This window comes from Myotis brandtii, unplaced genomic scaffold (assembly GCF_000412655.1).
Source record: "Myotis brandtii unplaced genomic scaffold, ASM41265v1 scaffold499, whole genome shotgun sequence".
NCBI lineage: Eukaryota > Metazoa > Chordata > Mammalia > Chiroptera > Vespertilionidae > Myotis > Myotis brandtii.
This window is the reverse complement of record NW_005369027.1, coordinates 2,719,224-2,742,679: the sequence shown is the minus strand read 5'-3', so window position 1 is coordinate 2,742,679 and position 23,456 is coordinate 2,719,224. Positions and strand designations below refer to the sequence as shown.

Genomic DNA, 23,456 nt, shown 5'->3' with positions numbered 1-23,456 from the left:
ATCCCTTCGATCAGGATGTGCGCCCTTAAACGAGAATATGGATGCGTGCACATGTGCTTGTGACACTGCGTGTGCAGGTGCGCTGCCCCACTCATGTCTGTGAACATTTGTGTATAAGTATGTGGGTGTGCTTGTGGGCATGTGTGTGCACACAGGTACAGTCAGGAATGTGTGTGTAGGTCTGTGTTTGGGGGCGGGCACTGTAAAAGCTCTGGCCACATGGATCAGGGTATTGAGCAGGAAGGAAGGGCAGGGGATGCAGCCTGGATGTTTTGGGGGGATGCCTGGGGCCTGCCTGTGCTGAGGTGGGCGCCAAGGGCTCTGGGGGGGGAGGGTAAACGAACCTCAGCGTGGTCCAGCTGCTGTGTGTCCCGGGTAAGCCCTTCCCCTTCTGGGCCTCCACATGCCTAGTCCTCATGGCGTGGCTTCCTGACGCCCAAGCGTGGCATGGTCGGTTGTAGAGGATGAAGAACTGGTTGGGGGCTTGGAGTCCTACTCTGTCCCTGCTGCTGGAAGACCCTTTGTAGACTCTTAACCTCTCTCTCAAATGGGGGTTATTAGTGGAAGGACCTTGTCCAAGGGCTGCTGTGAGCACATAGGAGAAAATGCCCAGAAGCCCCAGCACCATGCCTGTCACGGAAGTGGCGCCTCAGTACGTGGCGGCATAAATAGGGGACAAACGACCACAAACCTGGAGGTCGCAGGTCTAGTCCAACAAGGACCCAGCTGCCCGAAGCATGAGGATCTGAGCTGAGGGCTGCCAGGTCACCATGCAACACAGCCCCGTTCCTGCCTCCTCTAACACCCGCCCTCCAACACCACCCCTTCCTGGTCCCCATCTGCCCCCGGCACCCGCCAGAAGAGGGCGGCGCTGTGGCCTCAGTATTGGTGAAGGCGCCATTCCTCTGAGAAGCCTGTTCCTGGGGACTGTTGAGTTTCGAGGGCAGGCCCTGCCGGGGGTCTCATCCCTACCCTGCACCCCACCTTCTCAGAAGGACTCCCGGCTGCAAAGCCGGTCCCGTAGTGACGGGTTCGCATTTTCTGGCTCAGGGAGGGATGGAGAGCAGACTATTCCGGGACTGACCACTGGGAGGCGGTGTTCCCCACGTTATCACCGGCCTCCCCTCCCTGAGAAGGGCCAGTGGGAAGGAGGGTACGAGCACCTGCTCCTGGGTCTGGTGCACACCCACGATTCAGGCAACACTTGTACACACCTGTGATTCTGGAAGGAGAGATTCCGAATTGTGAGTAGCAATGGGGGCGGAGAAGTAATTTTACTTCCTCCTTTGTGCTTAATGACATTTTAAGTTTTAAACAAATGTATGACTTGGTTAACTTCTTCCTTCCTACTTACTCCCTTTTTGGTGCTTGTCTATCATGGGCGGACGCAGGGCTAGCACTGGTTCCCTCCTGCAGCCGGAGAGCCTCTGTGGGCAGGTGCTGGCTGATGTTGCCTTCATTTATTTATTTATCTTCCTTAACTCAAACTAAGGCCTGAGGTGGGGGTGCCAGGGGCGACCCGAGGGCAGCTCAGGGGCGCCCGCGGGGTCCTGGGGACTGAGCGCTGGCGGAGGCCGAAGTCGCCCCCGTACCACCGGTGCCCAGGCCCTCCCTTGGCTCTCCCTCCAGGTACCACCTCGCCGTGATCGCCCTCATCTACTTCCTGCCCCTCGCGGTGATGTTCTTCGCCTACAGCGTCATCGGCTTCACGCTGTGGAGACGCGGGGTGCCCGGGTACCATGCTCACGGAGCCAACTCCCAGTACCTGCAGGCCAAGAAGAAGGTGGGCTGGTTGCGGGGCTGGATGGGGAGGGGCGGGGCCCGAAGCCGCTCTTCTGGGCTCCGGGCCCGCCCTCAGGGGGGCGCCACAGAGCACAGGAGCCACAAGTCCTGGCCGGAGCCTGAATTCGTTCTTCCAGGACAGGCCGACGTGCCCTTGGTCTTTAGCTAAACACAACGTTAAAGGAACTTCCCAGAATGTTAGGAAAATCGGGAAATCCTAAAGCCCCACAGAATTTCAGAGACCTCCAAGCACCTTAGAATGACAGTAAAATCTTACACCGTTGAGTAATCAGAAGTTGAATTTAAGAAGTCCCGCAGAACTACAGGAGGCTCCTTGCTAGGATCCCAGGAGAATTCTCTGATCCTGGAACTGCAGCCCTCAGAGATCATGGAGGTTGGGCTGCCTCCCGACAACATCATCCGCCTTCAGTATCCAAAGGAAGGGCCAGTGTTCCCCCTCCTCCCTCCCACGCAGGCCCCCAAAGATCCTGGTGCAGGCTCAGAGCTCCTCCTTGCCTTGCCCGCTTCCTGTGAGGCAAGCAGGGAGGTGATAGGTTAATCACATCGTGCATCAGGTCGAAGTCTCAACTTATCATCTACTATTTAGACATTTTCAGGGCAATTCGGGGAGATGGTTGGGTATAGGACACCATGTGGGTGTTCCTCTGCATGGAGAGCTGGTCTCCATTTGCCAGCCCAGGCCTGTCTTCCATCCCTCATGGGGTACTGGGCCATGCTCAAGGGCACCTGCTGAAACCAGCCATGTGGGGGGGGGGGCGGTCAGCCGGGCCCTGGGCACAGGCTGGGGTCCCAGGTTGGAGCCTCATACCTATGGATAGAAGGGCTGTGGCAGATACAGTCCCCAGGGAGGGCAGCAGAACTGGAGACCCATAGCTGGCATAGGGACTCCCCAAAGGATGGGGTTAGGAGTGAGTCTCATCCACAAGGGATCCAGGGCGCCTGTTAAAGAAAGTGGCCACTGAGTTGGGATTCTGGGAGTGAGGACTTCAAAGGAAAGACAGCAGGGTGGGCAGAGGGAGAGGCTGAGCAGAAGCCCCTACACGGAGGGCCCAGGAATGTCTGAGCAGCGGATGCCCCAGGGGACTGAGGCCATAGAGGTAGACAGGACCTGCTTGTTGAGGGCTTCCCAGACTGGCAAGAGGGCACCCCGCCCTGCCCCAGGGAGGACGGGGGTTCGGGGCTTCCAGGTGAGGGGTGACCTAAGCCTTTCCCCGCAGTTTGTGAAGACCATGGTGGTGGTGGTGGTGACGTTTGCCATCTGCTGGCTGCCCTACCACCTCTACTTCATCCTGGGCAACTTCCAGGAGGACATCTACTGCCACAAGTTCATTCAGCAGGTCTACCTGGCGCTCTTCTGGCTGGCCATGAGCTCCACCATGTACAATCCCATCATCTACTGCTGCCTCAACCGCAGGTGAGTCCTCATCCGGCCCCTCTCCTCAGCCCTCAGGGCCCCAAGGCCGGGCCCTGCCTGGCCTTCCCTGAGCACCTTGAGCCTGTGCCCCTGTGTCCTTGTGCCCCCTAATCCCACATGGGATTGCCATCCTCACAGTGAGCCCACAGCACCCTCCTCCTGGTGTGAGCCCACCTCCTCCCCAAAGCCTTGCCCCATTGTTCTCACCATGTGCCTGCTCCTGCTCTCTTCTGAGGTTACATCTGGAACAAGGAGAGGGAGGGACCGAGAGATGGAGGGAGGTGGAGAAGCAGAGGCAGAAGGACAGACAGAGAGAGAGGAAGGAAGGAGACAAGTAAAGACTTCATCTGTTCTGACATTTTTAAAAAATATTTTTATTGATTTCAGAGAGGTAGAGAGAGGGAGAAAGAGAGATAGAAACATCAATGATGAGAGAGAATCATTGATTGGCTGCTTCCTGCACACCCCACACGGGGGATTGAGCCCACAACCTGGGCATGTGCCCTGACCAGGAATCAAACCGTGACTAGGTCGCGCTCAACCACTGAGCCATGCCGGCGGGGCTGCTCTGACACTTTTAAGAGCTCCTGCAATGAGAAGAACCAAGGACTGTCCTTGGGCGAGGAGAGCACCAAGCAGTGGGGAGCATGCGATCGGAGACCCAGAGCCAAGCCTGGCGGAGGGGCAGCCTGCTCCCTGGGAAGATCACGGTGCATTTCCTGCCCTGAGGGGCGTTCGGGGCAGCTGGGATGTGACTTTGGCAGAGACAGCCAGGGAGGATGGAGCCACGGCCTCAGTCCTCCCTGACTCCACCTGGTTCCCCCCACTGTGCTGCTGGGGAAGCAGAGCCGCAGAGACGGGCTGGCATTCGCTCTGGGCACTTGGAGAGGTGGGAGGAGCGGGGCCAGGCAGAAACCCCAGCACCCAGGAGCCCTGCTTGCAGAGCAGGCCATGCAGCCTCAGAAACCCCGAAGGTGGGGTCAGGCCAGAGGAGCTGAGAGGTGGACACCGAGTCTGACCTTAGCTGAGAGTGATATGGGCAAGGTTAGCCCTGGGCCTCTTGGCTCATGCCTTTTTGTCACCTCCCTGCCCACGTGTCCAAGCCGCTCGTGCCATTAGGGTCTTTGTTGCTCAGACATCCTGCCCACCTGGGGAGGGCCAGAAGGACGTGAGAAAACTATAGTGTTTTGAGTGTTTAACAGGTGCCAGAACCCTCAATTGCCTCCTGCAAGGTAAGCAGATAATCGAGGGAGGGAGGTGTTCATTCCCATTTTACAGATGAGGAAACTGAGTCTCAGAAAAGATGACTTTTTTCCTAAACTCACACAGCAAGCAGTGGAGCCAGCATCCATGTCTCTCCAAGACCTGTAATCCTATCCCCACACAACACATCTCTCTTGCACGCAGCTTGCAGGAGAACTTGGGGACAGGGACTGTCACTCGAGGGGCCACCAGCACGCAGTGTCTGCTACCCGAGGACACAGTCGCCAGGGCTCTGCTTCCCCAAGGGACTCCATCCTTGTCCTTCCGGTTATTCAGGCCAAGAACCTGGGAGTCATCCTTGATCTCCTCTCGCATGCCACCTCCCCTGAGACAAGTTCTGAGTCATTCAGTGTTTGATGACACTGGTGCTCCCGGCAGGGACCTTTGTGGAGACTATGACCACCAAGGGGCTGTGTGCCTGGCACTGTTCCAGGCACTTGGGAGACACCGGTGAACAGAAACAACGCTCCTTCCCTCCGGGAGCTGACATTCTAGTGAGGGGGCCAGACAACAAGCAGACATAGTGAGTACATGAGACATGAGGTGGTAAGTCCTACGGAAAAGAGAAAACACAAGAGCTGGGTGAGGGAGGACAGGAAGGGCTGGGGGAGGTAGAGGGCATGGGGTACAATTTCACAGGGTGGTCAGGGTAGGCCTTCTGGAAGAGTCTTTTGAGCAAAGACTTGAGGGTCGAGTGGACCATCTGGGAAGAGTTCTAGGCCGAGGGAACAGCCAAGGCAAAGGCCTTGGGGCCAAGGGAAGGACTTGGCTGGTACTCTGACCTGGGGCGCCCTGTGGGGCTGAGCCCAGGAGACACGCTCTGATGTCCCTTTGAAAAGAATCAGTCTGGCAGCTGTGCCGGAAGTGGACCACAGCGCGGCAAGGGGAAAGAGGGAGACGATGGTTAGGCTAGTGCAGGAATCCAGGCGAGAGACGGTGCGTTTAGACTGGGGTGAGACGTGGTGAGTCTGGATATTGCTAAGGCAAAGCCAACAGAGTGGATGGAGGGGAGGTGGCATGCGAGAGGAGATCAAGGATGACTCCCAGGTTCTTGGCCTGAATAACCGGAAGGACAAGGATGGAGTCGTCAGTTGTCAGGAACTGAGATGCGGAGGACAATGAGGAAGGGGTGTGGGGAGGGTGATGGTTAGCTCAGGCGGGGACGTGCTGAGCGTGGGTGCGAGGGGCAGAGGCCCCACACCCACAATAAAGGCATTTTTGGGTCACACCGTGGAGTCTTGTAGAGCCACAAGGCAAGGAGCTAAAGTCAGACCTGCTCTTCTGGACCATGGAACCGTGTGGTTCCTGGGAACAGTCAGTAGTTCTCTCCCCTTCTCGGCAGTCACGCAGGGTCTCAGCTATTTCTCTTTCTCCCCGACAGGCCAGTGCTCGCTATACGCCAGCCCATTCCCTCCACTCCCGATCGGCTTCCTCCTATCCCTAAGTTGTATGTGGATCTCTAGTGACATCTCAGTGATGCCGAGGAGAGAGTTATTTTTTATGCAAACGTACCCAAACTTCATAGTTCCAAGTGTATGTTTTCTTGGGAGAGCACCCTTATTCCACCCAACATTGCCAAAGCCCCAATTTTTTTAAGACTCCTATGAACATTCCTTTAGAAGTCCGTGAACAAGCCAAACAAGAAAACCTGTTGTTTCTATATAATTTATACTTGGTTTCTTTTTGTCTGTTGGTTATAACAAGTGGTGTACTTCGGCTCAGTCACCCACTTCCATCACTAGACTTAGCTTCCGATTACTCCTGGCTATTTCAAAAAAATCAAGTCTACTAAGGACAGTGTCTCCTAAAGATAGGACCCCTGAGCAGTGGGAGCTCCTGGGAGTGAGGCAGTGACTTTCCTCAAGGGGAGCTGGGCTCCTGGAGGCGGGGGAAGCCACACGACAGCTCCTGTCACTGTCCCCTCACCCCCTGCTCCAGCTGCCCTCCATCCCTCCAGGTTTCGCTCTGGATTCCGGATCGCTTTCCGTTGCTGCCCATGGGTCACGCCAACCGAGGAGGATAAGATGGAGCTGAATCACACGCCCTCTCTCTCCAGGAGGGTCAACAGGTGTCACACTAAAGAGACTTTATTCATTAGTGGGGATGTGGCCCCATCTGAGGCTACCAGTGGGCAGGCTGGGGGTCCCCCAGATGGGGTGACTTCTGAATCCTGAAGCCTTGTGCCTGGCTGCAGGGTGAGGCTGACACCCTCTGAGAAGCAGCAGGTCAAGAGACGAGATGTGAAAATCTGGCCCATGCCTCACCCTTCAATACGTGGATGGAAAAACAAGACGGGTCTGGGAACTCTACAGCGGATGCTGACTTTAAGGGGACCTAGCCTTCCCTCTCAGTGCTTCGGGGGATCCAATAGGAGCCAAAGAAGACAGTCTGAGCGAACACATCTAATCCAGGGGCAAGCTCAGACGCCTTCCTGGGCATACAACATCATTTGTAAATTGGACCCAGTATAAAAGGAGAACTGCCAATATGATGATAAAAGGCCATTGGTTTCCAGTGTTGGGGTAACAGGGAATAGTGGGGACTGTGGCAAATGAGAGGACATAGGTATCCAACGAGGACAGTAGCTGATCGGCTCTGGACAAATGCTGCCATGTGGTAATGGGAGCTCATTGTTGCCAGATCTAAATCCAGAGAAGCCAGAAATCCAAAACGTGTGAGGCTTCCGGACTTGCTGCATTTGGCTCACATGTTTATAAATGTTGGGTAAACAAAACAAAACTCACCTGTGGGCAGCACCCAACAAGACACTGATTCTTCTCCGGTGAAAAGAAGGTCAGAAGGTTCTTGTTTTGCAAAGCATCACCTGTGAGTCAATCCGAGGCCTCTCTGCTCAGCATCTAAGAACTCAGATCCAGGTCAGTAGAGATGGTGGTAAAGAGTCAAAGGAATTGAAAACTGGGAAGAAAATGAGGCAAAGGGAGCCCCAGCTGTGCTGCCTCAGACAAGTCACTCTGACCCTCGGCTCTTCCTCTCCCCGCGGCGGCCTCCCCGCGGCGGTGGCGGTGAGGATGGCGGAAGTGGTGCCTATAAACTACCAGGCCAAGCACAGGTTAAGCGCTTAATAGACAGCAGCCATGGCCTTTGTTACTAGCATGCCGGCCATCTTACAGAATGGCGCCTGCAATCAGCAACACAACTCTCACCCCCACTTCCACAGCAAGAAGGTGGCAGCCAGAAACCACCAACTGTCCCGACGCCCGGACAGCTCCAGGCCTGGCCCAAAGGCACCCGCCCCACCCCCGGCTTGCCAACTCGCCCTCTACACCGCAGGATCCCTGCAGAAGAACCAAGATTAATGTTGTGTTCTCCACAAAGATCACTGTGCACAGGCATCGGCACTGCCCAATAAAGGGACTGGTCTCACCACACCAAGGGAGCATGCGGTCAGTCCTGGGGGGGCCACCCGTCCGGGGGGGACACCCAGAGCTGTAGCCATGGCTTGGGAGGCTCACGTGCCCTCCGTCACAGGCACCAGAATGCGGACTGATGTGGGATCCTCCAAAGGGACGGGCTGTGGGAGGATCCAAAATGGAACAGCGGCCTCAAGGCTGAGGAGGGGTAGGGACGCAAGGGTCAGCTAAGGGCCAGGCTCCTGCGGAAGGGGTTAATGTCAGGTGGGGGAGAGGAGAGTGCAGCCACCCTGTGCCCAGGCTGCTGCAGGACTTCAGCATGTCAGAGTTGGGCCTCGGTCCGCCATCCTCTGGATGTCAGAGTTGGCAGAGAGGTGCCGAAGGCAGATCTGCTTGGGGTGGCAGGGGAGGCGGATGTGGCCCGGCCTCTCATTACACCCAGACAGCCCCGGAAGCCAAGTGGACTTTTTTCCTTGTTCCCACAGCAAGTGAGGAGGCCAGGCTGCAGGAGGACAGAGGGCATCCCTTTACCTGGGACGGGGGCTGCAGGAGGACAGAGGGCATCCCTTTACCTGGGACGGGGGCTGCAGGAGGACAGAGGGCATCCCTTTACCTGGGACGGGGGCTGCAGGAGGACAGAGGGCATCCCTTTACCTGGGACGGGGGCTGCAGGAGGACAGAGGGCACCCCTTTACCTGGGACGGGGGCTGCAGGAGGACAGAGGGCATCCCTTTACCTGGGACGGGGGCTGCAGGAGGACAGAGGGCATCCCTTTACCTGGGACGGGGGCTGCAGGAGGACAGAGGGCATCCCTTTACCTGGGACGGGGGCTGCAGGAGGACAGAGGGCATCCCTTTACCTGGGACGGGGGCTGCAGGAGGACAGAGGGCACCCCTTTACCTGGGACGGGGGCTGCAGGAGCCTCTCCCCAGGACAGGACCCTGGGGCTGGAGCAGGTGCTGGAAGACCCGGGGAGAGGCTAGCCCTGACGCAGCAGGGAGAGACCACAGGAGTCCAGAGGAAGGCGGGGGCTAAAGCACGCGATCTTCACCTCAATTCCCCCCTTGACCAGGCGGCCACAAAAATCCCCAGGGTTTGGTTTTGGCCGCTCCATGTCCTCCCCGGTCCCCGGCCATCAAGCATCACTCAGGTCTTTGAACTGGTACAAAGTTTACTAGGTCATACGACATGGCTCACAGAAGCGAAGGGACATTCCAATGAGGGCACTGTTTTGTTGTTGGTTCCTTTTACACAGGAGACAAGACACTTTGCCACAGGACCTTGCACCTCCCCCCCAAGACAGAATGCAAGACAGTCACAACGTGGCTACGACCAGGTCCACAGACACACAACCCAGTGGCATGGACACGCCCGGACGGGAACCTTGGGAGGCCAGCAGTGGGTGCTGGGACGGGAGGAGGCGGCGAGCGCCCCTGGGCGGAGCACAGGCAGTGTCTGCTGGTGATAATACATTTCACACGGGGGTTCGTCCCCAAGGACAGGCTGCAGACGCCCATGAGGCCTGTCGGATGGTGTGACTTGTCATCTCAGGCCAATAAATAACGTTGGACGAATGCATAAATTAGAATGGACACCACGACACTTCACACGTGGGGAACAGACGGCCAGGGTGAAATCAACTCATGCAGAGTGGCAGGGAGGTGAGGAGGGCCCGGAGGTGAGAGGTATTATCAACAGCACACACTCGATTTTGTACCCTACGTTAGGCGCCAGTGGTCGGCGTTTGCTCTCCTCCCGCTGTGGCAGTGGCGGGCTCTGGTGCTGGCGTCTCCCAGCTCCACTCGCTGGGAGATTCGGGGGGGTCGCTGCTTGGAGAGAGAAGTAAGTGTTGGAAGGGCAGCAGGCTGGGGTCCGGGGCTCTTAGCTGCCCCGTTCATCCCGGAGCCGGACGCCCACTGCCGTGATGAGGGCAGCTCCCTTGCCACTGCCATCTTCGGACAGGAGGAAGGACACGTTACACTTTGGTGACAGTTCCTTCACGGTTTGGTGCATGATTCTGGAGAAGCTAAAAAAGAGAAGAAAAGGGTAGGTAGGATAAGATGAAAAGAGCCGCTGGATCCACCTGAAGATGTTAAAGGACTCTAATAATAAGGAGGGCAAACAAGACAGGAGGGGCTGCTTAGCAGCAGCTGGGGCTTATTGAGAATGGCAGGTGGATTTACAATCAATCCTATGATTACAATTCTCAGCTGAGAATCAAAACCAAACTACCCTGTACAGCATACAAGGGCCAGGGCATGAATAATACACTGAGACACGCCTGTCCTCAAAGACACACCTTGAGGTTCCTAGAGGACCAAAAACCAAGAGCTGTGCGAGGGCCTCCATGGGCAGGAAATCACCTGCCCACAGCTGCAGCCCTCGGACCCCCCAGCCCATCACCAGCTACAGCCCAGCACCAGAAGCCAACAGGGGGAGGCCTGCTAGTGAAGGAGAATCTCTAAATGAGAGGTGACTCGAGGTTCTTGCATTTTTTGTTGAAAATGAGACAGACCAGACTGAGGATGCTCAGGACATGGGGGCTCTCAGAGGTCACGTGGACTGCCCTTTGCTGAACACCTACCATTTACCTACACTTTATAGACATAATTTCCAGTCCTGCCAGCAGCCATTATCCCATGAGGAAGGTGAGACTTGGCAAGACTGAGCAACTGAACACGGCTTCCAAATGATGGTGCCAGGATTAAATCCAGGTGTGTATGGCTCCAAAGCCTAGCTCTAAACCACACCTGGGTGCTACCTCAGGTGAGGAAGAGGGTGGCTATTAAGGTGGAGCCAGACAGACGGGTCCATCACCAGCCATGGCCATGAGGTAAGCAGGAAGTGCCCATGATGAGTTGGGTAACGTTGCTGTTAAGTAGGGTGACATTATGGCCTGGTGTAGCTGGGATGGTCCCAGTGTAATTATTAATAGCACTCTCTTCGCTGACAAAAGCATCCAAGAGTTCAGACAGTAAATTATATGGTCACTATTCACAAGAGCCAAGTTTTGGGACGCGCTTGGCACAAAGAGCAGATGAGGTGTCGGGCACTTGACTGAAAGAAGTTCCTCCCCAGCCCCTCGCTGCTACAAGCCCAGAGCCAATAGGACTCCTGTGTCTCCTGACAAGCTGATTTAGCAGATGAACAAGACAATGAGCCCTCCTCCCCCTTCCTTCACTCCCTCTCCCCACTTACCAAACAGCCTCCTGGCCAGGCTGCAGCTACCCAGGCTGATGGGGCGGCCCACACCCCTCTCTCCCTCCTTTCCTGCTCCCCACCTGGACTCCGCCCGACCTAAATGGGCCCAGGAGGAGCGGGGAGAGGGACACGCCATGGCCCCGGTGTAAGCTGGCCAGGTAAAGCGCTAATCTGCCTCTCGGTTAAACTTCAGAGCAGTCCACGACCTCATCCCAGCTCAGCCCCAGTCCCTGAGCGCACAGCCGTCAGGTGAGGCATTTTCCTGGTGGGACTCACATCCCGATGCCCCATAACCATCAAAGGACCTCGCAGCCCAGGGAGCTCTGCCCATCCCAACCGGAAGCCCCACTCACTGCGGATGAAGCTTGTAGAGAGTTCCATCCACCCCCACGGTCACGTCGAGATGGTCCAGCCCTCTGTTTTCTCGGATCTTATCCACCACGGCAGCCATGCCTGCACCACACAGCTGCGCGGCCCTCCTGGACACCACCCCGCACACGGTCTTGACGAGGATACTGTCGTCGCAGGTGCTGTTCAGGCCCAGCTGCTGCAGGATGGCCCGGACCTGGAGCAGCGCCAAGCGGTCACTGTGGGAACAAGAGCAGGAGGCTGCATGAAGCAGGACCCACGAGAGCAGCCCGGGAGCCCACTCACTGTACTTACCCGTGAATAGGTCATGGGGGCTTTTCCCCATCTAAGTAACATTTATTTATAAATTTTTAAATGATTCCCCCAAAGTACTACCTGTTAAATTGTAGAAAATCTGGCAAATCTAGAGAAATAAATATTGGAAAATGAAAGCCATCCACAATCCCAACACTGGGGGAAATGCTATGAACATTCCCAACCTATTTTTTTCTGAATTATCTTTAAACAATGTCTTTGTTCTTATGCACCACAGGCTTGTCCTTTACATGTGTTTTTCTTTATTGCTTTTTTCCTACTTCACACATCTGAGCAATTTCCCACCTTCTTACCTAAGCATTCCATTCTGGGATACACCAAACTTATTTAGCCAGTTTAGAGAAATTTAAGTTTTTTATAATTTTCTAATTTTCTGCTATTATGAAGTAGCATACTTTTTGTTTGTCTGTTAATCCTCACCCAAGGATATTTTTTCCATTGATTTTTTTAGAGAGAGGGGGAGGGAGGGTGGGAGACAGAGAGAGAAATATCTATGTGAGAGAGACACATCGATTGGATGCCTTCAGCACGCACCCCAGGGACCAGGGATAGAATCTGCAAGCCAGGCAGCACATGCCCCTGACTAAGAATCAAACCTGAGACCTTTTGGTGCATGGGCCGACGCTCTAACCACTGAACCACCAGCCAGGATGGAAGTAACATTCTAATGACGTTTCCTATTTATAAATCTTTGCTATATATGGCCAAGTGCCTTTCAGAAAGTTGCATCACTTTACTCCCTCTGCCGCACAGTACTTGCCTGTCCTTGTCCCCCACGGAAAGGATCACTTTTTAAAACATCTGACAATTTGGTAAGAATGGCATCACACTGTGGTTTCATTTGCCTTCTTCTCTATTAGTGAGGGTGACCTTTTTTATTTTTTTTCATTTGTTTATTGGCCATATGAACTAACTATTATGTCAAGACTTACTCTCCTGGGATATTTGTCTCATTCTTATTAAATTGAAAGAGATGATGATGACAATGACAGTGATAAGAGCAGCCAGCCCTGTGTGAAGACTTACTGTGTGACAGGTGCTTTACATACATTACCACGTTTCCTCTTCATACAGACCAACCAATACATGTAACATCATTCCCATTTTAGAGATGAGGAAACAGCCTGGGAGAAACTGAGTAACTCACTCAGAGCCCACAGCCAGGGGACAGAGCAGATCTCAAGACCAGACCTGATCGAGCTCTTGTTAACGGTGCCACACTCTGCATCTTATCACATACAATGCAAATGGTTTCCTTTGTTCAAATGTTTGTTGTTTGCCTTATAAGTTTGAATACTGATTTTTTTTAACTTATAGAAGCTATTAGTGAAATTTGGCAATTTTTTCTTTATGATTTCTCATATACCTCATTGTAACTTTTTGCTTCTGACCTTCTCATGTATGTGGAGTTCCCATTCATACATACGTAGTGAAGTTTATGTTGTCTTGTTTATCTGTGTCATGTAGATTTAATTATTAGACAAGCAAAGAGAACCGAGGAGGGTAGGGGAAAGTTTCCTCCCCCGCTATGCAGTCGTGGGGGAAAGCAGTGAGCAGGCCCCGGCGGAGCCAATACTAGAGTTGCTATTGTGACCACTGTAAAAACAGGTAGTTTTTGCACACCTGTTTTGTTTTGTTTTTTGGCTTTTGCAGACCACTTTCACCTTCTCTCACCATGAAAGATGGCAAAGCAGAGATGAAATGCTTATATGAGAAAAATGGGAGGAAGGCAGAGGCAGCTTGCTGTGGGGCATGCACACGGGGTGGGCAAGCTATTCGATCCCAGCTGCCATTCAGATAGCATGAGGGTGGGGCTGGACCAGTGGTGCTGGGCTCTATAGGACTCAACGTCCCTGCAACACAGATATCTGTAATGCATCTTCACTATCCTGAAATTGAGTCCATATAACCTATTTACACACATAATTTCAAACAAATATCATGCCCCAACATAAAGGACAAATAAAAGGAAAGTCACTTATAATAAAATGGCAGGAGAAAAGAAATCTCACAAATGGCGCCTGGTAACCCCGTGGCCAGGTCGACCTCGAACAGGCCCTTCAGGAAAGCCCGTCCCCACTCACCTCTCAATCTGAGAGAGATACTTGGTCTGAAAGATGCCCTGAGTCTTCAGTGGCTCAGAGATCTTCCCTCGGAAGAGGAATCCCTTCTTGGTGAAGTCAAGCAAGATGTTGCGAACAATTTCACCCAGGTACATGCCGCTGATCATCTTCTCATACCTGCAACAGGAGGAGGGTGTCTATGCGAAGCCTTCGGTCTCACAGTCACCCTGGGTGTCTGACTGCCCATCAAGGGCATCACCAATCCGCACCCCGAGCCCTGTGCCCCCAGTAGAGGCAGAGCATGAGGCCAGGAAGGACTGAGGCATCCTTAACCCTCCCCGGGATCAGAAATGAAACCACCAGCACACGTGTCTAAGTGCTGGACTGTTTCCCTCCTCACCTGACTTCCTGCCTCTGCCTGGAAAATCCCATTCCAGCTCTCAGCTTCAATGTCACTTCTCCAGAGGCCTGACTGCCTCCCCAGACCAGGTTGTACCTGCAGAGGCCTGACTGCCTCCCCAGACCAGGTTGTAGCTGCAGAGGCCTGACTGCCTCCCCAGACCAGGTTGTACCTGCAGAGGCCTGACTGCCTCCCCCAGACCAGGTTGTACCTGCAGAGGCCTGACTGCCTCCCCCAGACCAGGTTGTACCTGCAGATCTCGGACCCCCGTGCCCCTCCCTTGTCCTTCACAGGCACACAGGTCCGCTGCCGCTCATCATCCCTGCAGCCAGAGCCTCGAGGAGGTGGACAATGTGTGCCTTGTTCAGCTCTGACCCCAAGCGCCTAGCACAGCACAGCGCTAGGCTCTCTGTCAAGTGCTCAACGAATATCTGCACAATAAGCAAACGGCTGAGTCTTAAAGGGACAAGAAGACAATAAGGGGAAACTTCCTCCTAGAGTGTTGGAAGGTTCTGCAAAAACCCAGAGTGCTTGGTCAAGCGCCGGCAGACCCGATGACACCATGCTGGCTGGAGGATTCAGGCGGCACAGCACTCCCTACGGCTGCTCCTGGGGTTTTATTTCCTGCCTTCTCCACGCTCAAGGGCCTCAAGAAATGACAGAGGATTTAAATGCGTCCATGACACGCACCCAACCCCAGCATCTCCAAGCTGGGAAGTCTGGATACTCGGGAAGAGTGATCTGCGTACTCCAGGTTTCAGGTGGTCCACAGGGGAAAACACACACAGAAACCATGCACTGGTGCTGTTATGACCAGGTCCCATCCAGTCCTTTCATTCCATCGAGGAGACCTTCCCAGTTAGGGGCCGATATGGCTTTCACCCCTTCCAACCCCTGCTGGCCTCTCTTTTTAGCAAAGGGGTCTTCGTTTAGAGCCTTTGGTAGGCAACAGTAGCTAGAATTAAATAACGTTTTTCACTTTATGATTACCATCTGTTTATGGTAATATTGAGTTTTCTGGGATTTTTTCCCCCTCCCTCATTATGTTTAAGTAAAGAATAAAGGCTGAATTACAGAAAAACAATAATAGCATAGGTGGTCTTTGGAAAGGGCAGAAATCTTGAGGGTGGCCTAGAGAACAACTTATATTTGGGAGGTACTACCCAGCCCTTCTGTCTGCTCCTGCGGACACAGCTTAGACCCACACATCCTGCTGATGGCAGAGGGTGGCCTGAATCCTGGGAACTGAGACATAAGTCACTGGTCTCTACGCTGGGGGCACTGCCATCTCAGGGAGGGCTCCTGAGAGCCAAGCTGAAAAGCTCCAAACAGCCACTAGGAGGTGCAGGAGGTCCCCTACGGGAAGGATGAATTGCACTGCGCCTCAGCCTCACCCCTGACCAGAAGGCCCCCACTCCGCCCCACCCCCACCCCACTGAAAGGTCTGAACTTCCCTTGCCCTTTGACAGCTGCAGGTCCAGTGTGCTCTACTTCCACTAAACAAGACAAAACCTACTGACCAAGAGGAAGGCTAGAACGCTCCAGGATGAACACAGTCACTAACGGGAAGCGGCACCTGGAGAGGACATCAACCAGGGCCCTCTTGTACCATGTTGGGGGCCCATCCCCCGTTCCTGCTCTCCTGGGGCCAAAAGCCAAGGTCAGGAGGACACCCGAGGGAGGGACCGGTCTCCAAGCCTCTGCGTAGACCCCACTCTTCCTAGAAGCACCTTTGACTGTAACAGGCAGAACGTCCTCCCTGTCCCGACCCCCTTATGCGTCTCCTCCCACAAGCAGAATTACCTCTGTTTGCCAGCGTTCAGGGAGTTTTCATCCACCAGGACGTCGTACTCTGTTCTGATATCATCCAGACACCCGTTGTCCCCAAAAGCGCCCCACTCCATGTTGATACACATCCGCCCCACGTTCCCCTCCAGCATCTCCACGTTCTTCATCTCTTCCATGTAGCAGGCATTGCTGCCGGTCCCTGCAACACACCAGGGGGAGGTAATTGGCCAGGCAACTAGGCCCGGGGCCTGGGGTTCCAGATAGGAGTGAGTTTTTGAGATGAGCAAAGTAATAGTGTCACTTTCCCAAAGTTTTCCGGAAAAATCTCAAAATATAAAAGGAGAGTCAGATCCAAGCCACCCAGAGAGCATTTGATCAACTCGCTTTGTATGAGGACATCAATGCCAAGAGCCTCCTCTGTTTCCTGTCCAGGCAGGGCTGTATTCATTTTAATAGAAGATGAAGGGATACAATAAAGGGATGTATCTTCAATGGTGGACATTTAGGCTTTATTTAGAATGGAAGGATATTTCTCTCTCCCACTCCTGCTCCCACTTCCTCTTTTTACACACACACACACACACACACACACACACACACACACACGCACACACACAATATTAGGGGGTTGTCTACTATTATACCATAGATGTCCACTTATCTTCTCTTCTTTTGTTGTTTTGTTGTTGTTAATCCTCATCTGAGGATATTTTTCCATAGACTTTTAGAGAGAGTGGAAGGAAGGGGGGGAGGCAGAGAGAGAGAGACATCAATGTGAGAGAGACACATTGACTGGTTACCACCGGCATGTGCTCTGACCCGGCCAGGATTGAGCCTACAACCAAGGTACATTGGACCCTTCAACCAGAAGACCAATGCTACATGTCCTTGACCAGAATCGAACCCGGGACCCTTCAACCAGAAGACCAATGTTCTATCCAGAGCCAAATCGGCTAGGGCCACTTATCTTTTCTTATCAAGGATGGGCATGGACCACGGCTGCTCAATAACCTCTCCTACGTGTTCCAGAATGAAGCCCACAGGGAGGCACTGCAGGACACTGTCCTGAGCATTTCAAGGTGTCTTTCTAACGTGATGATTCCTCACCCTTTTGGTATCACAGACCTTTTTGAAAACCTGACGATTCTCCTGAGGACCTTGTCCCTGGGTGCACCACACACTGTACACACACGATATGACCTAAAGATTCCAGGGGCTCAGGAGCCTGATATCCATCCCTGAACTGCCCCAGAGCAGGCGACTCAGACTGTGGCCCCCCAAGGACCCAGTGGGACACAAACTGTTTGCTGTTCTCATCCATGAGGAGTTAAGTAGAGAAACTGAGAGGAAGTCATTGAAAACTTTCACAGAGTTTTAATTGCCATGATATCCAAGCTTGTGGTCACTGGCTTTGTCTCAGTGAATGGACTGGAAATTTAAAAACCAACCAACTGGACTGGCTCAGTTGGTTGAGCATCGTCCTTTGCACCAAAAGGTTGCCGGTCTGATTCCCAGGCAGGACACAAACCTGGGTTTTGGTTCAATCCCTGACTGGTGTGCATACGGAAGACAATGGACCGATGTTTATTTTTCTCTCACTCTCCCTTCCTCTCTCTACGAATGTCCTCGGGTGAGGATTAAACAAACAAAACCCAACCAACTAACCAAGGAGGCCTTAGTGAAGACATTTTACATATGCTCCTGAATCGCCTGGAAAGCCTGCTGGTGAGGATGCAGATTTCGATTCAGGTCTGGGGTGGGGCCTGAGACTCTGCATTTCTGACACACCCGCAGGTGGTGCCGAGGCTGCTGGCCCATGGACCACACTTTCAGTAGCAAGGCCCTGGCGCACCATCAACCAGGCAGAATGCAGACACAGGTGGACTTTCAACATGAAGGAACGCAAGGGCATCCCACTGGCTAGACCAGTGGTCGGCAAACTCATTAGTCAACAGAGCCAAATATCAACAGTACAACGATTGAAATTTCTTTTGAGAGCCAAATTTTTTAAACTTAAACTATACAGGTAGGTACATTGTTATTAACTTAATTAGGGTACTCCTAAGGCTTAGGAAGAGCCACACTCAAGGGGCCAAAGAGCCGCATGTGGCTCACGAGCCGCAGTTTGCCGACCACTGGGCTAGACCAAAAGGGCTTTGGTCATTGCCAAACCCGTTAAAGAAGCTGAAGCAGAATTCACAAGCCTCTGGCTGTGTAACGGGATTGTTTTTGTTTTCTCAGCTTCCTTTCACCTAAAATGTAAAACTGAGAAATGGAAGTGGGTGCAAAGAAAACCAGAGCATGAAAATCATACTTTCTGCCCCTGGGAGTTCTGAGCAGAGAGATCGATGAGCAGGGAAGTAAAATGTGGCTTTGCAGGCAGCTGGAGCTGTGGAGAACCCCCACCCCCACCCCACCCGCCTGTCGTGCCAGGAACAGCTAACTGGGCTGCCCCGACACCCAGGCAGGAAGGTGAGGCAGGAAGGTGAGGCCTGACCAGGAAGTGGAGAATGTGCTATGTCACTCTGGCTTTGCATTTCACGCCCAAGTCCATTCATAAGGAGAAGAGAGGGAGGGGTTGGGTGGAGAGAGCTTTGCAAAAGAAAGGAAGAAACAACAAATGAGCCCCAAAGCCAGGCCCCAGAAACTTTCACCTGGAGCTGCTCCCTATTTCTTTGATTTTCCATAGGAGCCCAAAGTGGTTTAGCAAATAAAAAGGCCTTCCTGGCACCACACGGCCACCAGCTGGGCTTTATCCCAGCTTTATCCCAGCACTCAGTGAAAGGCCCACGCAGCCAGGTGCACCTAAGAAACAGGGTTCTTTTCCCAGCACCCCCTGACACCAGGAGCGGGTCCAATTAGACAAGTGGTTTTCCCACAGCCCAAGTCAGTATGCTCCCGGAACCAGTGCTCTTGAGGCCCAAGCCCCTAATGTGCTTGGGCTATAAGGGGACAACCTGCAAAGCCAGCAGATGACCCTTCTCAACCCGCTTCAGGGGCTGGGACTGCTCACAAACAGGGGCTGCTGGCACCCAAGACTACTCTCCAGCTCTTTCCCAAGGTCAGGCCTGAGGAGCCCGCCTCTTCCTTCCCAGCCACAGGCTGGCAACACCTGCCTGGAGCTTCTCCATACCAGCTCCCGGGCTCCCACCCCGTCCGCCCGGCCACGTGAGCCACGTGAGGCCTCATCCCTGGAAAGCTCTGCTCTTGACCGTCTGGTCACTATCAACGTGGTAGGTGCTGGGGAGGGAGAGCCCCTGAAGGGCTCTGTAGCCTCGGTCAAGGTTGACCGTCTGGTCACTATCAACGTGGTAGGTGCTGGGAGGGAGCCCCTGCAGGGCTCTGTAGCCTCGGTCAAGAATACAACTCTGGAGGTGGTAAGGGGACAGGATTGACAGGTACTGTCTCCCACAGAGGGCTGAGCTGTGGTTCAAGGCCTCACTAAACAGGAAAACCCAGCCTTCCTTGCCCCGAGGAGAGAGACCTTCCAGGACACCCACCTACGATGAGTCCAATCTCACAGGTGGGCTCCTCATAAGCACAAGTCATCATGGTGCCCACCGTGTCGTTGACCACAGCCACCACGTCCAGATCAAATTCCTGGGGAGAGAAACGGACAGGGCGTGAGCTTTAGGGAGGGACGCCCTGCCTGGCTGGAATTCCCAGGCTCACTGGGCTGCACCACAGTCCGAACGCTCCTGGGGCATCATCTGGAACAGTTTTCTCGCCAGCCCATAAAAGGCACTGAAATGCTCCTTCACTGACTAAACGCCTCCTATTAATGATGTAGCTACAGTTTAAGATCTACAGAAAGGAAGTATTATTAGAGAGGCGGCCTAGGCGGAATTGTTGAACGGATAAAAGGCTGCCAGAGACTTCACCCAAAAGCTCTTGCTCTTGGAGTTTAAAGCCTTATAGCCTTTCAGAGGGCAAAATGCAAAGACCAAACCCACTTCTCAGAATCTGTCTTTCAGAAATAGCCATGCAGGTACACAAAGGTACATGGACAAGGGTATTTACTGCATGACTTGCATGAGCCAGAACGAGAAACAACCCAGAAACAGATCAAAAGGAGCTGTGGGAACCATGGTCTCGAAGAACTGGGACTTGCTGTGTTAAGTCACTAGGTTTAGAGTGGTTTCCAATGCAACAATATAAAGTAACTTACACGTGGGACATAGTCACGTCACACACATTCATTACTCCAAGGACCCACACGAGAAGCCCCTCAGAGTCCCCACAGTGGTCAAGAAAATAGACCGATGCAGCCAAGAAAAGGAGTGAGGCTGGTCTACATGTAGTGACATGAAAAGATGCCTGCTTCCTGTTAAATTTAGAAAAGCAACTTGTTATGTAGCCTATATGGTGTGATTACAACTTTAAAAAAATGTGTGTTGGTATATGCATGGAAAGTAAGTTGGGGGAACAAAGTAATTTGGCTCACAAAGTAAGTTGTGAAATGGGCAAAAATAGATCACTGGGTTTCTTTTCAATGACATACCAGCTGCTGGCTAGCATACCCTTCAGGTGCAACCGATCCCTCCTTCAAACCTATTCACTTCAGTCTTCCTGGTCATCTAGGTATTTATTTGTCTGCTCTTTTAAGCTGGAAATGTTTAAACTGGTGTGTGTGTGTTTTTTAACATCTTACTGATTCCCTGATTAATTAACGAGTTAAATAAAATCTCTGGAATTTTTCATTTTCTATTGTGTCAATGTTCTCCAGCCAGAGGCCAACAGAAACACAGCTGTAGTGGAACAGAGCTAGACTCCTGGCTGGTTGCGACCCGGGAGAACACCGTCCGTGGGGCGTCTCAGCGTGTTAGCCCTTCTTCTAGGATTTGAGCCTCGGTGGATGGCTTCAGGGAGGGGTCAGAGAAGGGGGCTTTGGTCTGGGTTGGATGCTGTGGGGGAAGCAGGGCAGCTCTTTGCGTGTGTGCTGAGCTTGCCGTGATGGAGGTACACGCCCATGCTGCCCGGTCCCATGGCGGTCACCAGAGGCTGCGATGATGCTTGTGTTCTGTGAGACTGTTGTGTCCAACAGGAGGACACCAGGTCTGACAACAGTGCCAGGCTCTTTGTAGGAGAGTTGTGATTTTACCTTTTTAAGCAAACTATCCCTTAACAGCTCAAAACTGTTCACCTCTGTTTTACTGCCGACTGTTGGGGGAACCTTCTACCCAGGTCATGTGCCTCTGGGTTGTTTGAATTCTTTATGATCAGCAAGTAGGATTCTTATAACCCAAAAGCATAGTAAAAATGTTTAAAAACACCTTTGTAATAGTTACCTCTCTCCTTTTTACTGCTTCCCGCAGTAAGGTGGCTACGTCGTGCCCCACGCAGTCGGTTGCCTTAAACCCCTTCGTCCAGGTGATCAGGATTCCCTGAAACAGGAAAGGCACAGGGAGAGTCCGTGAAATCAGCCTCTATGGGCAGAACACACAATTCCTTTCCTTCCTGAGTCACTATGTGCTGAGAATTTACAGCACAAAACCCCATTCCTTCCTGAGTAAACATCTGCTGAGAATGTACAGCGAGACTATGCTGGAAAAATGGAGGCACACACCAAAAAAATACTAATAGTCCTCCACAGGCCCGACTCCTCCTCACCATCCTCACAGCGGTCAGTTTAAAATCCCCATTTCACAGATGGAGAAACTGAGGCATAGAATGTTAACCAACTAGTTCCCCTGAAGAACAGTCTGCCAACAACCTAAGTGGAGAAATGCACATTTTTAGTAGCACTATTACTACCTAAAGTAAAACCGATTGGACTGCAGCGATGCAGCTGATGGGTGTGTAAGTGAACTGCAAAAAACAAAAGCTTATACGGATCCAACTGCTGGCACCTAACAGGCCTTAAGAGGAGCAAAACCCCAAGTCAGCACTGTCACTGCATTAACTGGCTCCCAGAGGCAGGTGCCCGACCCAGCTTCCCTGGTTCTGCCAACCATACGCTTCAAAGCCTGACCCAAGGCCAAGAGTGATGTAAGGTCCCCTCCAGGGCCTCCACCCTGGCCACGCATCACCTGTGACACACAGAGGCACTGTGGCTCCTTCTGCAAGGCAGGCTTGGTCTTGCCTCCGTGACGCTGCAAAATAGGTTCCCTCTGCACAGAACATGGCCAACCTACTGACCGCCCCTAGCACAGTGCTGGGCTCTGGGAGGCCGGCTCCTCGGGACTGCAGGCTCCCTGAGGACAGACACTGTGCTCTTCAGCTCCACCCAGTCATTAGTACTCAGCAGGTGCTCAGCACTGACCCATGCAGTCGGTGACCTTAAACCCCTTTCCATCCCACTTATTGAACATTCATCAAGTATTTCTTCTGAGAGCTCTCTGTGCTAGGCATGTGGGAAACAGAGGTCCTCACTCAAGAAGTATAAACACAGCAGAAAGACACAAACACTAATAACTGTAGGAAGTGCTTCAGTCGGACAACACTAGGAGGAACAGGGAACAAGGAGGAGGGTGCGGTTCTTCTTGTCTGAAGGACAAAATACTTCCCCGCAGAGGTAAATGCTTTAAATGATAAGAGTCTGAAGATGTCCTGGAGGGTGTGGCATAAAGCCTGGGTCACCCACCGACTGTGCCATCGGGGCCGTGCGGACATTGAGGAATGACAGTGAGGCCGGAGGAGGGCCCCAGAGCCAGCTCGCACTGGCCACCGGACGGTCAGCGCTGCCCCGTGCCTGACTCACCGCATCCAAGCTCATCTGCTTGCAAGGAAACGAGAAGGTGAAGCCCAGAGGCATTCGGGGGCCTTTGATCCCCATGTAGTCCAGGAAGTCGGAGATGCAGGAGACGATGTGGTCAAACAGCTTGAGGAGGAAAGAGCGGATCACATGTGCGTTCTCTGGTTTCATACTTTCAATGCATTCGTACAAATGTACACGGATGCACACACAGACATTCACCCTGACACATCAGAGGACGCCCCCCTCTCCGGGATCCCCTGAGCATCGTAATCCCAGCGTGGCTGAAAGTGCCTGCTGCTTTCGGGCCACAAGGACACCTGCCCGGCTGCAGGCATCACATGGCAGGTGTTGGGGACCACCACTGCCACCGGCTGTGTGACACATACACACCATGGTGGTGTAGAAAGCAAAACCGCCTCACCTCCTCCCCAGTGCCCTGCATGATTTCGATGGGAATGGCATAGATCTTGTTGTGCATCTCCACCGTCCTCTTTTTCCCACTACGGATTTTCACCAGCAGGACGCGGAAATTCGTTCCTCCAAGATCCAGGGCCAAGAAGTCACCATTCTCTGTCGTAGTCAAGAACAGAAAGAATCTCAGGAAACAGCCAAGTGCCTCCTGGCAGCCAGTGACCCTAAGACTCCAGGCTTTCAAGGGGGAAACCCCCATCTACACTAATAAAAGACAAACATGCAAATTGACCATACCTTCACTACACCTTAAGCCATGCCCACCAGCCAATCAGAGCGACTATATGCAAATTAACCCAAC

The 23,456-nt window shown here is 53.1% G+C and overlaps 2 protein-coding genes across 4 annotated transcripts in view; one reads left to right on the top strand and one right to left on the bottom strand.

Moving 5' to 3' along the window:
• TACR2 (tachykinin receptor 2) overlaps window positions 1–9,546 on the top strand; it is a 15,932-nt gene extending 6,386 nt beyond the window's left edge. The window contains exons 3-5 of the mRNA XM_005876816.2: window positions 1,630–1,783; window positions 3,021–3,217; window positions 6,438–9,546. Of these exons, the coding sequence (XP_005876878.2) occupies window positions 1,630–1,783; window positions 3,021–3,217; window positions 6,438–6,654 (568 nt within the window). The 3' untranslated portion in view covers window positions 6,655–9,546. The remainder of the gene's footprint in view (window positions 1–1,629; window positions 1,784–3,020; window positions 3,218–6,437) is intronic.
• HK1 (hexokinase 1) overlaps window positions 9,005–23,456 on the bottom strand; it is a 66,569-nt gene continuing 52,117 nt past the window's right edge. For all 3 annotated transcript variants that reach the window (XM_014548177.1, XM_014548178.1, XM_005876823.2), the window contains exons 11-18: window positions 23,106–23,254; window positions 22,688–22,807; window positions 21,276–21,371; window positions 19,488–19,587; window positions 16,003–16,186; window positions 13,821–13,976; window positions 11,406–11,639; window positions 9,005–9,877 (exon numbers count right to left, since the gene is read on the bottom strand). In XM_014548177.1, the coding sequence (XP_014403663.1) occupies window positions 9,733–9,877; window positions 11,406–11,639; window positions 13,821–13,976; window positions 16,003–16,186; window positions 19,488–19,587; window positions 21,276–21,371; window positions 22,688–22,807; window positions 23,106–23,254 (1,184 nt within the window). In that variant the 3' untranslated portion in view covers window positions 9,005–9,732. The remainder of the gene's footprint in view (window positions 9,878–11,405; window positions 11,640–13,820; window positions 13,977–16,002; window positions 16,187–19,487; window positions 19,588–21,275; window positions 21,372–22,687; window positions 22,808–23,105; window positions 23,255–23,456) is intronic.